General features: G+C 39.2%; 1 protein-coding gene across 4 annotated transcripts in view; it reads right to left on the bottom strand.

The window, feature by feature from the left end:
* Positions 1-17,505, bottom strand: part of LOC126457669 (gamma-tubulin complex component 3-like) — a 304,002-nt gene that overhangs the window by 264,767 nt on the left and 21,730 nt on the right. For all 4 annotated transcript variants that reach the window (XM_050094169.1, XM_050094170.1, XM_050094166.1 and 1 more), the window contains exon 2: positions 8,120-8,301. In XM_050094169.1, coding sequence (XP_049950126.1) covers positions 8,120-8,301 — 182 coding nt within the window. The remainder of the gene's footprint in view (positions 1-8,119; positions 8,302-17,505) is intronic.

The following is a 17,505-nucleotide window of genomic DNA, read 5'->3' on the forward strand; positions in this document are numbered from 1 at the left end:
CTGCAGGACAGCCTCCACAAGGAACTGAGTCACCTAAAGGAGGCGGGCGTTCTGACACCAGTTCACCATGTAGTTGCTGGGCTTCGCCCACTGTCATCCTCGAAAAACCAAACAGGTCCCTCCAGGTATGTGGTGAATAAGTCCACCGTCAATGCCCAGTCTGTCATCCTCTCTTGCCCTATCCTGAAGGTCGATGATATTCTGTCCAAGTTGGCGGACGGGAAGATCTTCGCCACGATTGTTCATAGGGAAGCATACCTCCAGCTGCTGGTCGACACTCCCTCTCAGGAGATCCTTGTCATCAGTACTACCTTGGAGCTCTTCTGGTAAAACTGCATGCCATTTTGGATTTCCAGCACTCCAGCCATCTTTCAACACTTTGTGGAGTCTGTGACTAAGGAGGTCCCCAGCACTGCCAATTACTTAGACATCTTAAGTCACAGTAATCTCGGCCCCGGACTTGGCTCAGAATCTTTGGCAACTTTTCGAGGTTCTGCAGGCTGTGGGGTTGCGGGGCAATAGGGCCAAATGTCCATTTTCGGTGCCACAAGTGACCTTTCTCGGCCATGTCTTGGACACCATGGGCATTAGCCCAAAGTCGCAATACCTAGAGGCCATTCAGCAGTTCTGGCAAACGTATCACAGCTCAAATCCGACTTGGGTCAACTCAACTATTATTGGTGTTTCATCCCACGTGCTGCAGATCTGGCGGAGCCTCTGCATCACCTGCTTCACAAAAATGTTCCCTGGACCTGGCCGCCGGAATGTGATCGGGCTTTCCAGTGTCTCAAATCTGCCCTTCTCACTCTACCGTGCCTCGTCCCATATGACCCCACTAAGCCTCTTATTTTGGCCACTGATGAGTCGGATTATGGGATGCGGGCTGTGTTGTCTCATATTGTTGTTGGTGTCGAACGCCCAGAGCTTTCGCCTCAAAAACCCTATCACATGCACAGCACAGCTATAGCCACATTGGAAAGGAGGCCTTAGCCTTCGTCTTTCGATTCAAGAAGTTCCACAACTTCATCTACGATTGCCGGTTCACGCTCTACGTGGACCACAAGCCTTTGCAAGCCCTTGGTTCCATGTTTGGCACCACATCCGCCATCCCTACCCCGATAACCTCGCTGCCTGCAGTGCTGGGCATTGTTCCTTGCAGGGTACACCTACGACATCCATTACCGGGCCACAGGCCTCCATGCCAACGCCAATCTTTTTCGACTTCACGTAGAGGCGGATTCTGGCGTCAGTGCTGATCCGGTTGCTTGTTTTCATCTGGATGCCGAGGATTCTTCCACCATTGCTGCATTGCCAATGGACGCCCGGCTCATCATACGGCACATGCCCTTGGACCCAGTTCTCTGGACGATTTTGCACCACGTTCAACTTGGGTGGCCCTCCGATCGTCAGTATTCAACCTACAGGTTGGGGCTTCTGGACTCATCGGAACAACTTTGTGGTCCGCTACGGGGTTGTTGTTCTCTTAGGCAACAATGATCGTTGGCATGTTGTGATACTGTCCCCCCTCCTTCAGAGGGTCTTCATTCTCCTAAATGTCAAGCACTGGGGTATTGTCCTGACAAAGCGCGCCTCGCCCACCAACATGTCTATTGGCGGGGAATGAAAGGTTACATCACCCACATGGTGGGTTCCTGCACCTCCAGCCAGCGTCAGAAGTCGGCGCCACCATGATGCCTGCTTCCGTGGCCTCCGGCCCTTGCCCCATGGTCCTCGCTCCATCTGGATTTTGCAGGTCCAATCCTAGGGGCCTACTGGCTCATTTTGGTGGATGCCACCAATGGTTTTCTGTATGTCGCACACATGTCCTCGATGACCGCCGCTCGCACCATTCAAGACCTCCCTCATATTTTCACCATCAAGGGTCTATCGGAGACAATTGTGATGGACAGTGGTCCGCAGCTGACATCGGCAGAGTTTACTTCCTTCTATGCTATGTTGGGCATTCAGTTACTCCATACGGTGCCATTCCATAACACATCCAATGCTTTGGCTGAAAGGATTGTTTGCATGTTTAAATTGCAGACGGCCAAACTGTGTCAGCATTACCTCTTCCCATCTACTTATTGTTCTTCTGGTCCTGAAGGGTCCTCTCTGGCGGAGAAGCCACACGGATGCCCTCATTGGACGCCCTTGTCGCTCCTGTTCCCTGCGTCCCCTCGTCCGGTTGCTCCTGTCTCACCGTGGCTGCGATTCTCTCCGCAAGATCCAGTCTGGGCACTGGTGTTTCCCAAGGGTTGACCTCGCTGGGTTTCCACCAAAATCTCCACACTTCTCTGCCGCACCACGGCGACCGTCGTCCTCAACGATGGTTCCCTCTGTTGGAAGAACTTCAACCAGCCATGGCACTGTCGTGGGCAGAGCCCAGCACTGGCATTGTCTCTGGTGCCGTGCCTTCGGTCTGGGGTCTTCCGGGAGGCTGGAGGCTCATGGGACGTCCCTTTGCAGCTGCCGCCGCCACAGCTGCTGTCATTGCAGCCGTCGCTAAAGGCTTTCGCAGAGTCTCCATGGGCGAGTCCTCACCTATGGATGTCGATGAGACCCCCTCCCCGCCACCGGCACCTCCGCCACCACCTGTGGTCCCGTTCCACCAGCAGAACCTGGAACCGACATTGAGATGTGCCTTTGCCTCTCCCCTGGGAGGGGTGGGATGGAGGACTGCCTCAGTCACCACAGACATCTACTGCAGTGGCAACTCTGCAGAGAAACCACCGATGTGGGTTGCTGACTCTGTTGCGAAGTCTGGCCGACGCAAGAGCGTTTGCAAACAATTACCACAGTTGACAACAAACATGTAGGTAGAGCCAACGTCCATCAGAGGGCATCAACCAGCAGCAGAAGGAGGTGCAACAATCAACAAATTATTTCCTGGTAATCAAGTGTTTGCAAATAGACCCAGAAATATCCTTCCGCCCAGGTCTAGATAATCCAGCACCCAGCCATTCAGCAGGCAGTTATCGACTTGCCGAATGTGGAGAAGATCGGCTGGTCCAGCGGTGTGCAACCACAACCATCCTCTCTTCTGCAACAATTGTGAGACGTCGCTTCTGTCGTGTTAGGCTATCTACCAGCTGCTAACAGCCGACATCAATGTGGAACAGTTGTATGGGTATAGAGTCGGGAGAGAACTCAGATTATAGGAATTAGTTGTTATTTGCTTGATCCGCACAAGGGATCCTTATTGATTTTTGGTTTTGAAAACTGTGATACTGTTGGTGGTTTACTGTAGTTTCCTTAATAAAAAAGGTGGCAAGACAAGCTGGTTCTTGCTCAGTAGATTTAGCATTTTCATTTCCGTGTAAGGAAAAAAAATCATTGACGTAACTAGGTTTCTTCACAGGGATTTGTAGAAAAAAGAACCCCCTTTTCAAATGCTATAAACTGGCTTATATTCTGCCCAGCTGAACCTGCTAGACAAAATTCAGAAAACTACGAAAAAGCATACTATCTGCCAGATGAACTACACCTTAATTGCCCAGAACTAAAAGTATTAACATATGCTTCAGTGGAGTTTCGTCTCCCAATTCCTAAAATTAATATTACACAAACATTGTACAAAAGGAAACCACAAAGTCAAAGCTTTACATTTCAACAACATCTTTTAACTTTTATCATGTATTGAGTTCATATTGCCTCTTATTAGCTGTCGAACTAATGATATCACCTTTAATCTTGTTCCCACAATGAAAATGTACCAAAAGAGCTTTAGTCTATTTCTCTGAAGGTATTCTCTCTATAAAAAATATATGGTGCTACACTGAAATTTTCAGAGACACAGCTTTGGGTGTTTGTATTCACAATACTAGTAGTGTCTTCACTTCTCACAAAATGACTTAAAAACTTGTGATTTACCATAAATGCCAATTGTGAGTAAACTCAGTGATTCCATGCAATACACAGCAATAACTCTTCTAACACTATATGAATCATACATAGGATCTGCTTACTGACTGTAATTTTATTCCATTGAAATAGTTCCCTTCGATTTTTGTGTTCTTCCAAACAGAAACACTAAAATTCCTTGAATTTTCATTGTGTGTATGCCCAAGATTTCCTGTACTATCACTCAACATTGCAAATTAAAAGGCCAACTAACAGACAGAAACAAGATATACAGGATGTTCATTTTAACTGAAGACATTGAAATATCTCAAAAACTACACATCATCATATGAAAAAATGTTATAATTCCAATTTGTTTGTCTCTGAGGGGAACATCCAATGATAGCACACTCGACCCACCACTCCCATCCTGTGCCCACATGGCAACTTTGAAATCTCCAATGGGAACTCTCATTTTTTTTATTGCAAATTACGGTTCTACGGCAAAATCTACATACATTTATTCTGAAGTATTTTCTTCATTTCACCACAGATGATGCTGTAATTGGAGGAACAGAAATTGGTAATCAATTGTAATTTACAACAAGCTAGTCAATGGCCCCCAAATGCCCAATGGCACATGGGACCCCACCCCACCTCCTTCTAATTGGAAACCCCATTCACAATGTTGTATTCCTCCAACATATGGAAGAGCGGGCTGCTCGACATGCCACTGTGGCCATGGCTCGAGATGAACGCTGCTGTCCTTTTCCAAATCGAGTAAGTGTTACAATGTAGTATCGCCAACTTCAATACACTTAGTGATCCACTTTTTAAATGACCGTGCAAAGGTCTGAAGCCTATCTGCAGTAATGTCAGCACAGGAGTTTCTGATGTGGTCAACCACGTCTTCACGGCCTGTTGGCGCTTGCTGTTAGACCTTATCTTGTGAATATCCCATAGTAAGTAATCCAGCAATGTCAAATCTGGCGACCTAGCAGGTCAATTAATAGGATCACCTCTGCCGATCCACCAACTAGTGTAAACATGGTCAAATACCTCCCATGCTTCAATTTCATAATGCACTGGGCAACCGCCATGCTGAAACCACATATTTTGTCAAACGTGAAGTAGAACATCCAACAGTATTACCAGTAGTTTCTGTTCCAAATGTTTTCTATATTTGCATCCATTCAATGTACTGTCAATGAAATCCAGACCAATGAGTTTGTTCCTCATGATGCCACACCTTATTTTAACTGATCATGGATGCCAATGGTCAGCTTGCCATAACCAGTGAGGATTGTCTACATTCCAGTAATGCATTTTATGCTGGTTAACACTATTGTGGTTTGTGAATGTAGACTCATTGGAAAATAGTACCTTGGCAAAGAACATGGGCGTCATTTGTGTTTGTTGATGTGCCCATTCACAAAATACTATCTGGTTATGGAATTCGAAGCCACGAAGTTCTTGATGCAGTGTCACATGGTATGGATGATACCTATGATGATGCAGTATTGTGACAATACTATCTACAGTGTAATTGCCGGGTTCTTATCCGTGGATTGTGGGGCACTTCTGATTTAGCTTCTAATATAAAGGCATTCACAACCTTGTAAAAGAATGAGCAAGAGTGAACTTTCCCAGGGAAACGCTTGGCATACAAGGCAATAGCAGCCTCAACATTTCTCCTACATTCTCCGTAAATCAGGATAATTTCAATTATTTCTTCTGTGTTTGCAAAATTCATCATCCACTTGCACGTCTGCTCTCCAAATCACAGGTAGGTGTGCAGGCAATAAACACTGCACAAGTATAGTAACGTTTAGAGCCGCCATCTGTCCTATGTCTGCACGCTTTACGAAGTGTGAGCTCCAGTTGCAGTTATGATATGCCTTAGTTCATTACACAGCCACAGTGCACGTCAAGTAGTCCCCTCTTTGATATGCCGAAGAAGTAAAACATTGCAAATGGGCTTTCCAATTAGAAGTTATGAATAGCTTCACAGCATGGTGTTGGGGTTCCACGTGCCATTAGGTATTCAGGGGTCACTGAGTAGCATGTTGTAAATTACGATTGTGAATCCATTTCTTTTCCTCCCATCTGTGGTGAAATAAAGAAAATATTTCAGACAAAATGTATGTAGATTTTGCTGTAGAACTGTGATTTGCAATAAAAAAACAAGGGTTCCCGCTAAAGATTTCGAAGTTGTCTCCCGCCACCCAGGCATGGTGTGGGGTGGTAGCTCGGGGGTGGTATCAGTAGATATACCCCTCCGAGAAAACAAATTGGAATTATAGCTTTTTTTTCATGTCTTCACCCTGTATACGACACTGGTATATTTTATTACTGTCCGAAAAACAATATTTAGGTTACAAATCCTTTAGCAGTGTTATTAAAAAAATAAAATAAAACAGGATTCCCACTGATGAAATTCAAACTAGATCTTGTTAACTGTGTGTTTCTCAATGAATCAATTATTCATAAGCACGCAGTTAAGTTCAAGGAATTCACACATTCCAACATCGGCTATGGAAGCGCAAAGTCAATTCTTTTCCACGAAAATTGGAAGAGGCTTATTGAATCAGTTCTTACTGAAATCAGAATTAGCTTCAATCAAACTGAGAGCAAGACAACCTGCAGCTTTTGTCAACAAGTAACCAAAAATTGTATGTATAGTTTTTAGATCAGTTCTTGATGGGTTGCTTTAAACTTCCCTTCAAACTGATTGAATTCTGTCACCTTGGTTTCTCCAGTTTCAGTTTCTTCTGAGTTCTGAAACCTAAGTAAACAAACTTTACTCTTACCGTGAATAAATGTCATTGTTTTGAACATTTCTTTCAAGCTTCACAAATTATTCCATAACATTTACCAAAATTATGGTCGGGGCAATGTGTAGAAACCAAATGGACTTTTATGCTGAAATACTTAGAACAGTTTCACATCAAGTGACAAAAAATTGAGAAACATGAGTTAAGCATATATTTGTGGAGTGCTGGTAAACTCTAGATGTATTTTCACACTACTCCTTGTTACGTGTACAGAACTGTCCTTTGTGTGTCACTGGAATTCTGCAACCATGTGCACACCAGGATAATCAGAATATAAAGTTTTTCATGTTGATACTCCTTTGAATATACTGTATGAGACTGGAATTGGAAATAATCAGCAACAATTACAAATAACATTTTACAAAGATGTGTTGAAACAAAAAGGTGGTTGCTTCTCAACAAACACATAATCAAAGTACTAGTTCCTTACACCTGGCACTAACAGCAATCAACCAAAGTTAAATGTACCTGGACACAAAAATGGAGACTCCCAAGACTCGTGAGGACACTAAAGGCAGTTGGAGCCAAGCAATGGACACTATGACTACTCAATGCACTACTACTTCTTCCCAATGTGAAGAATCTACAACACATTGTTCTCTGAACTAGTATCTCACAAGGCGTTTGTAACAAAATAATATATTATCTCTGTAACTTACGCCTACTTGATTTTTCTAGGTAAAATAAATTTCTCCGAGAAGTCAAGGTTTACCAAACAAATAGCAACTGTCAATAAATAACTTTTCTCAAAGGTAAGAGTTCTTAGGTCAGAAAAGCAGCCATTTCTTTTTTCCTGGTTCCTGCACGAGTGCTCAAAATAATGTTACTTATCAGCATTGCATGTCTGCCAAGTACTGGCAATGGATATAGTTCTTTTCTATTTGTCTGGGAAACTTTGTAAATTATGTGCTTCTCTTAGTTGAAGAAAACTATAAAAATTACATCATCCCACCATTCACACAAATCCACTTGAACATTTTTGTTGTGACTCAATAACTAAAGTTGGTGATAAGAGCAAGTGATTACTCTGGCTTAATCTTTTGGTGTTTTCTAGTTTCCCTAAATTAAGAATAAAATTTTTAAATTTAGCCAATCAATATCAGCACAGAGAAGAAAATTATCAAAGTTCTGCTTCCTCTTTATATCAATTTCACTGCATACATTATGTTTCAACTATACTGCATCAGTTGGAAGTGTGATGAGTAGCTAATGTTGCAAATTTATTTTCTTACTTTTATTGTCATGTGGTCACAGCAACATGGAGCAAGAAAAATGGGGAAATGAAAATATGCATACTTTTAAAAAAATTGGAAGAACCAAAATAAACAGATTGGTATAATTCAAATTCTGAAATGTAGAAATAAGGATTGTACATCAATTCTCAGGTCTGGGAACAGTTAGGGGAAATGAATCACAAAAGTGACATATTATGAACCGTTACTTACACATCCTCGAAGATGCCGGTAAATACCAGAGAAACGATTTGCTTCTCTCTCTCCATGACTACTTGCAATTTTATTTTTTACTTCCTCTGCTATGCTGAACTCGTCAGCTTCATCCAGTGAATCATAGCTACATCCTTGTCTAAGCTTTTGTAATTGCTTTTGAAACAGACGGAACACTTCATCTGGGAATGAAAATAAACAAAAATAGCAAATTAGTGTGCATGATCTGGAAAAAATTCTGAATATGCTATACTTTAAAATAAGATAATGATTTTTAACTTCAATGATATTTCTTACAAACTCTGCAATAATTTAATAGTTTGAATAACAATTTCACTGAAATCCTACAGCATGTCACAGACAATAATATCAGAAAAACATCTGTCACTCCCTGCTATGATTAACAATGAGCTATGGTTTGCTTGTCCCTTTTTTTAATAAATAGGAAGAAAAATTATACATAATATTCAAGTTTAAGAAGGAGAACCTTATAAATTGGTCTAATAACTAATGAATGCAGCTTAATATTACTACCACAATCAACAACAACGGCTGCACAATTTACAAATAAATATATAAATAAATAAATAATATAAATAATAATAATAATAATAATAATAATAATGATGATGATGATAGCATGAAATTTTATTAGTTGGTCCTTGTATTTATTTTAGAATCCAGTGCAAACAGGAAATGAGAAAAGTGATCAAGAAACAGTGCAAAATGAACAAACAGAAACAGAACGATGTAATAGGACACATTCCTTTGCATTGAAGACATTTAAACAGCAAAATGCAATAAACAGAAGTAAAATCAGTTAACATAAAACAAATATATTATGAAATTTTATGGAACAACTTGACAAAAATATAGCTCATGAATTTAATGGAAATGGGATGGATTTTTTTTTAATGTTAATAATGGGGAATTTGTCAAATAGTCATTTTCTTAAAGGCAAACAGTCTCACTTGCAGCTTACAATTTATTGACAGCCAGTTGTGAATGGTAAACATCTATTACGCTATCAAGTTTTAAATAGTGATGAAGCAATCGATCTTTGTAAAATCACTGAGGAAGCAATAGCTTCAAGCAGGATTTGAAATTTGATAATTGATACTAGGCATTTGTAACTAGTTGTCAGCACACAGTAAAAGTGACTACAGACAAATGTTTTTTAAGAATAGTTCACAAGAGATGACCTGGGATGAAATTTATAATGAACCAACTACTGGCATAAAATATGATCTATTACATGATAAATTCATATCATTATTTGAAAATAGCTTTCCGCATAAGCTAATCAGACATCACACAGCCATGTAAAAAAAACCATGGATCATTTGGAGAATTAAAGGTATCTTGAACAGAAAAGGTAAACGTCTCTCTAAACAAGAACAAGTATAAATTCTGCAGTAGTTGGGACACTACAAAGAAATACTCAAATTGCTAAAGGTGTTTTTTTTTTTAAGGAACTTGCATGTAATGTCAGAAATCCATAATTCCGACAACAGACTAAAGGCTATTAGGAATGTGGTAAAACAAGAGACAACTGGCCAAAGAACAGAGTAACATTACTATTGAATTAAATGAAAGGTCCCCTTTAGGTCCCCTTAGGTGACAGGTAGCAAACGTTTTTAATAATAATTTCTAAGTAGAAAGTATAGAGACAAACAGTTCAAGAGAAAAATCATGTTAATATGTTGAAAAAGTAACTCTCATACAATTCAGTCGTATGAATGTATCAACAACTTCTCCCTCTGAAATTAAGATAATCATATAGTCACTTAAAAATAAAAGCTCATCTGGATTTGATGGTGTAATCCATGGTATATTTCTGGATAGATTGAACTATGCCACTGTTAAATACCTCTATAAAATGGGTTCCCGACCTTTCTTTAGCCATTACCCCTAAGTACAACCAGTATCCCCTACCCATAACCCACTCTCCCTCCACTAATACCAACATTAGCAGCTATCTAATCTCCATAATCAGAAAAAAATTCTTTGAACATTTATTTTTATGATAATAAAAAATAAATGCTACTTAGTTTTTTAATGTGTTTTAAAAGACAAACTAATGAATCGATGAGCCAACTGCTGTTGCATATTTCTAACAACCTTTTAAATATGCAGTCAGTGCACATTGCACAAGTCTTGCTCCAAGACTATTTAGTTCTTTTATTTTATTTTTCAACTCATCCTCATAAATAAAAGCTAACAATGCACAGGGAGGGAAGACTCTTGTTACAAAACAAAGTTTTACCTGCACCATATTCCCTGAGTGGTACTAGCTTCACCTGTACCTTGAGCCCCCATTTAAAATCACCCAGGCTAAAATGCGTGCACTGCACTTATCGTTTATAAATCACATGTTGCTTGATTCCTTACTTCTTAACTGGCAGAAATCAAAAGACTTCTGCCAATGCCTTGTGTCGGACCACTGCTGCTTAATAATAATAATAATAATAATAATAATAATAATAATACTGTGTACAGCACTGTAGCAGCCATTGTGTAGTTATTGTTGTGTTGTGCTGTCACTTAGTTTATTTCTCTGTGTCAAAGTGAGTGACGAAAAATTTTTGTTCCATTGTAGGAGCTATCTACAAGGTAGAGAAGGCATTTTCATGGGAATTTGGCATTTGATACACATCTGTCTCACTTTTACTATCACAGATGGATGATACAAACACAAAGCATGTGTGTAGTCAGTGGAGTATGTGAAGAAGTTCTTCCTTGTTTCACAAGCTGTAACCTCTGACACATCATGACACGCGTTAATCCTGGTAACTGAGAAAAATTATTATTGTAACTTATATAATCAGTGTTAGAGTCTTAAAAAATTGTAATATCAGTATTTTTTAAAATAATTTAACTCTGTGACAAACACAATCAAACTGTTTTATTTTTACCCCTCAGGTAATTACCCAGGTTAGGAACTACTACTCTATTTGATATGGAGAGATGCCAATAACTACCAACCTGTTTCACCACTGAGAAAATTTTCGAAAATTTTTCAGAGGTTATGTATTCTAGAATACCACCTAAGCAATAATAATATCCTCAGTAAATTGATGTTTGCTCTTCTGACAATGCCATTTACACATCCGCGCACCAAATTTTATAAGCATTATATAACAAAATACCCCCTGGTTGGTATTTTCTGTGACCTTTCTAAGGTTCTTGATTGTGAGACACACAATATTTTCCTGGCTAAACTGAGGCACTATGGAACTGATGGTAAAGGTAACCAATTGATAATGTCATATTTTAGTAATTCAACCAACACAATCAGGGGTGATTCTTCTGAATGAGGAGAAATCGTTTCGGGTTCCAAAGGCTTAATCTTAGGTCCCCCATTGTTATTCATACATGTAAATGACATCCCATCTAATATACAATAAACAGAATTGGTTATTTTTGTGGATGACACTAGTGTTATAAACAAGCATAGACAGAGCAGCAGAAGAAATGGTAAACAAAAGTTCTTAAAAGTGTTAATGACTGGTTTTTCTGCGAATGTTCTTACTCTCAGTTTTAAAAGGACACAAAATACTCAGTTCTGCACATCTAGAGGTGCTACACCACTTATTTCAAAAATTTTAAATGTCCATAGTGATGAGAAATTGAACTGGAAAAGGCACATTTTTAAACTGCTTAATTACTTAGGTCAGCCACATTTGCACTTAGAATCATTGCAAATCTTGGTAGAGACAAGTCATTATCTTCACATATCTTGCATATTGTCAGCCAACAATATCACATGGAAACCAATCTTTAAGGAAAAGGAGTCTCCATTGCCCAAAAATGTTTTGTAAGAATCAACATCTACATACATACTCTGCACGCCACCACACAGTGTGTAGCTGAGGGTACCATGTAGACTTCTCTTTAAGGAACTGAGCATTCTGACAATTTCTTCAAAGTATATTTATTCCCTTACCCCCAAGAACCATGAACCCTGCCATTGGTGAAGAGGCTTGCATGCCATAGCTGTACCATAGGTGCAACCACAACGGAGGAATATCTGTTGAGAGGCCAGACAAACGTGTGGCTCCTGAAGAGGTGCAGCAGCCTTTCAGTAGCTGCAAGGACAACAGTTGAATGACTGATCTGGCCTTGTAACACCAACCAGAACGGCCTTGGTGTACTGGTACTGGGAATGGCTGAAAGCAAGGGGAAACTACAGCTGTAATTGTTGTCCTCTTGGGTAAAATATTCCAGAGGTAAAATAGTCCCTCATTTGGATCTCCATGTGGGGACTACTCGGGAGGACGTTTTTATCAGCAGAAACAAAACTGGCATTTTATGGATCAGTGCATGGAATGTCAGATCCCTTAATTGGGCAGGTACGTCAGAAAATTTAAAAATGGAAACGGACAGGCTAAAGTCAGATATAGTGGGAGTTGGTGAAGTTATGTGGCACAAGGAACAAGGTTTCTGGTCAGGTGAATACAGGGTTATAATTACAAAATCAAAAAATAAGCTAATGCAGAAGTAGATTTAATAATGAATAAAAAATAGGAACACTGATAAGCTACTATGAACAGCATAGTGAATGCATTGTTGTAGCCAAGACAGACACAAAGCCCATGCTTACCACAGTAGTACAAGTTTATATGCCAACTAGCTGCACAGATGATTAAGAGCTTGAAGAAATGTATTATGCAATAAAAGAAATTATTCAGATAGTTGAGGGAGGCGAAAATTTCAGTCATCGGGGACTGGAACTCGACAGTAAGAAAAGGAAGAGAAGGGAAAGTAGTTGGTGAATATGGACTGAGGGTAAGGAATGATAGAGGAAGCAGCCTAAAAGAATTTTGCACAGAGCATAACTTAATCATAGTAACACTTGGCTTAAGAACCATGACAGAAAATTGTATATGATAGGAGAAAATATAAAAATGCAGTAAATGAAGCAGGCAAAAAGTAATACAAACATCTCAAAAATGAGATCGACAAGAAATACAAAATGTCTAAGTGGGGATGGATAGAGGACAAATACACGGGGGTAGAAGCATGTATCATTAGGTGTAAGATGGATACTGCCTACAGAAATTGAAGAGACCTTTGCAGAAAAGAGAACCACCTGTACGAATATCAAGAGCTGTGAAGGAAAACCAGTACCAAGCAAAGAAGGGAAAGCAGAAAGGTGAAGGAGTATACAGATGGTCTATACAAGGGCAATGTACGTAAGGGCAATATTTTGGAAATGGAAGAGGATGTAGATGAAGATGAAATGGGAGATATGATACTGTGTGAAGAGTTTGACAGAGCACTGAAAGACCTGAGTCAAAACAAGGCCCCACGAATAGACAACATTCCATTAGAACTACTGATTGACCCAGCCATGACAAAACTCTTCCACCTGGTAAACAAGATAAATGAGACAGACGATACCCTCACACTTCAAGAAGAATATTAATAATTCCAGTCCCAAAGAAAGCAGGTGTCGATTGGTGTGGAAATTACCGAGCCATCAGTTTCACAAGTTACGGTTACAAAAGACTAGCACTAATTCTTTATAGACGAATGGAAAAACTGGGAGAAGCTGACCTCAAGGAAGATCAGTTTCGTTTCCATAGAAATGTTGGACCACGTGAGGCAATACTGACCCTATAACTTATCTTAAAAGATAGGTTAACGAAAGGCAAACCTACATCTCCAGCATTTGTAAACTTAGAGAACACTTTTGACAATGTTGACTGGAATACTCTCTTTCAAATTCTGAAGACGGTAGGGGTGAAACACAGGGAGCCGAAGACTATTTACGATTTGTACAGAAACCAGATGGTCGTTGAGGGACATGAAAGGGAAGCAGTGGTTGAGAAGTGAATGAGACAGGGTTGTAGTCTATCCCTGATGTTATTCTATCTGTATTTTGAAAGAGTAAAGGAAACAAAAGAAAAATTCGGAATAGGAATTAAAAGCCATGGAGAAGAAATAAACACTTTGAAGTTTGCCTATGACATTGTAGTTCTGTGAGAGACAGCAAAGGGCCTGGAAGAGCAGCTGAACGGAATGGACAGTGTCTTGAAATGAGGATATAAGATGAACATCAACAAAAGCAAAATGAGGATAATGGAATGTAGTCAAAATAAATCAGGTGATGCTGAGGGAATTAGATTAGCAAATGAGACAATTAAAGTAGTAAATGAGTTTTGCTATTTGGGAAGCAAAATAGCCGACGACTGTCGAAGTAGGGAGGATATAAAATGTAGACTTGCAGTGGCAAGGAAAACATTTCTGAAGAAGCGAAATTTTTTAACATCAAGTATAGATTTAACTCTCAGGAAGTCTTTTCTGAAAATATTTGTATGGAGTGTACCCATGTATGGAAGTGAAACATGGATGATAACTTATTTGTACAAGAAGAGAATAGAAGCTTTCGAAATGTGGTGCTACAGAAGAATGCTGAAGATTAGATGGGCAGATCACAATACTAATGAGGAAGTACTTAATAGAATTGGAGAGAATAGGAATCTGTGGCACAACTTGACCAGACGAAGGGATCAGTTGGTAGGACACACTCTTGACGCATGAAGGGATCACCAATTTCATATTGGAGGGAGGTGTGGACAGTAAAAATCATAGAGGGAGGCCAAGAGATGAATACACTAAGCTGATACAGAAGGATGTAGGTATAGTAGTTATTCGGAAATGAAGAGGCTTGCACAGGCTAGAGTAGCATGGAGAGCTGCATCAAAACAGTCTTTGGACTGAAGCCCACAACAGCAATAACAACATACTTATTCCCTCATGAAGTTTGTTTAACTAAATGACTGCAGTTCTGAAGAACAATGACAGGAATAATAACAATACCAAAAAGAAAAAATAACATTCACTGCCACACATTAGTGTTGTCTTTTAGCATAAAAAGGGCCCCACAATGCTGCAACAACAATTTTTGATCACATACTCAGTGGTATAAAATGTCTGGCAGACAGCAAAGTAAATTAGAAAACAAACTAAAAAAAAATTCCCCTTGACAACTCCTCTTATTCCGTAGAAGGATTCCTGTTGTTATAATGTGTAGAAGGTGGTGGGTAGGAATTACTAACTCACAACTGTTTATTTTTTAAAACTTATAAATATTCAGCATGTAGCCATATTTACAAATTAATTTGTGATGGGAAATGACTCATTCCACGTCTTCGATTAGATTAGATTCTGTTTTCGTTTCATAGACCCAAAAATGAGATTATTCTCATTGGTCTGGAACAAGTCAGAAAGCATAACATTTAAAAACTCAAACATCTGAATGAAATACTCACTTCCCTAATTATTTGTCAGGAGATTGTCAAAATATGTGAACATATTACGGTAAATTTGAAGTGCTATTATCTACAGAATTAATAAACTGTCAGACTGAAACACAGTTATGAACTTTTGATAAATTTATCATACACAAGATACCTAATCTTGACTGTTGTAACCAAATGCTGTCCAAACTGAAATCTATGTACTGAGCTATTGATTCACAACACAGTAAAACCTCTACTTTACATTTTTGTGTGGTCTACACTAAAAAAATGCAAAATTGAGGAAAATGCAGAATTCTGGAAAATTTTAAATCCCCCCCCCACACTCACACATGCAATTGGCATATATGATTAAAAATCACAATCCTCCTCCAACACTTTGTATAAAATCTGTCCAAGTGAAGGACATTAAATGTACAAGACAATGTTTATACTTTAATTTGTGGTAATGAACTTCATCAATTTTTAAAAAATCACAGATGCGTAACAGCAAGTAAAAACTCGTAAAAAAACTGAAATTGATATGTGGTCACAAGGTAATCGAGCTGTTTTCCAACATACTATGACCACAAATTTTATGTTCAAGAGACACGTTTTTGAGAGATAATCCTTTGTTCTCACCCACAAAAAAAGCAAAAATTGATGAACATCTTGAATTAACTAAAAACATCACAGCAGCTAAATGGTTAAGTGACAAGCATAAATGCGGACATCTGCTTGATGACATACTCTGTCATCATTGCTGTTACTGTTTAATGCTTTTCTTGTGGTCTGCACTTCATGTACTCACCATCATTAAAGTGTTATTTTATGCTAAATGAGAGAAACAGAGATGTGAAGAAATGACTTTACTTCTGTAACTGACGTTACAAGCTTATTAACACTCAGCTCAGTGAATTTTTGTACAATGTGTAAAATATAAATTTGAAAGAAATTTCCAGGTGCTACAGTTTCGCTTCATACCCTCTACCACTGCTGCCAATTTTATGATCTACAGTGTGTGGTGTGTGCAGTGCAAAGTATATACACGAGGAGTGTATGTAGTTGTTACAACTGTGTCAGGTCAGTTTTGAACAAGAAAGTCTTTAAAATACGAGGGCTATCCACAAAGTACATTACGTTTTGGAATTAAAAATAAATAAAGTATTGGAAATTTTTTTTATTATATACAGATGATAGCCACACTTAAATACTACTTTTCTACATAGTTGCCATTTAAATTAAGGCACTTATCGTAGCGATGGACGAGCTTAGAAATTCCTTCGTCGTAAAATTCGGCCGCCTGCGCCTTCAACCACGTGGTTACCTCTTCTTGAAGCTGTGCGTTGTCATCAAAACGCTGCATTGCCAACCACTTCTTCATTGCTGGGAATAAGTGGAAGTCGCTCGGTGCCAGGTCGGGACTGTACGGCGGATGAGGAAACAACTCCCACTTAAAAGATTCGAGAACTTCACGAGTGGCATGTGGGCCCGGGCGTTGTCGTGAATCAGCAAGATCTTTGAGCCCAACTTTCCCCTGCGCTTGTTTTGTATTGCTCTTCTGAGGTTGTGCAGAGTTTGGCAATACCTTTGAGTGTTTATTGTAGTGCCTCTTTCCAGGAAATCCACAAAAATCACACCTTTTCTGTCCCAAAAGAAGAGGTAACCACGTGGTTGAAGGCGCAGGCGGCCGAATTTTACAACGAAGTAATTTCCAAGCTCGTCCATTGCTACAATAAGTGCCTTAATTTAAATGGCAACTATGTAGAAAAGTAGTATTTAAGTGTGGCTTTCATCTGTATACAATAAAAAAAAATTCCAATACTTTATTTATTTTTAATTCCAAAACGTAATGTACTTTGTGGATAGCCCTCGTATGTTGTGTTTTCCTCAATATTGCATTTTTTTAATTATTTTTTTTTATTTTTATTTTTTATTTTTATTTATTTATTTATTTTTTATTTTTTTTTGTGTAGACCACACAAAAACGTAAAGTAGAGATTTTAGAGGTTTCACTGTGTAGTCAATCGACAGCTCAGTACATAGATTTCAGTTTTGACAGCGTTTGGTTACAACAGTCAAGACTAGGTATCGTGTGTATAATAAATTTATTAAAAGTTCATAACTGTGTTTCGGTCTGAC

The sequence above is a fragment of the Schistocerca serialis genome, chromosome 2 (genome assembly GCF_023864345.2).
Source record: "Schistocerca serialis cubense isolate TAMUIC-IGC-003099 chromosome 2, iqSchSeri2.2, whole genome shotgun sequence".
Lineage (NCBI taxonomy): Eukaryota > Metazoa > Arthropoda > Insecta > Orthoptera > Acrididae > Schistocerca > Schistocerca serialis.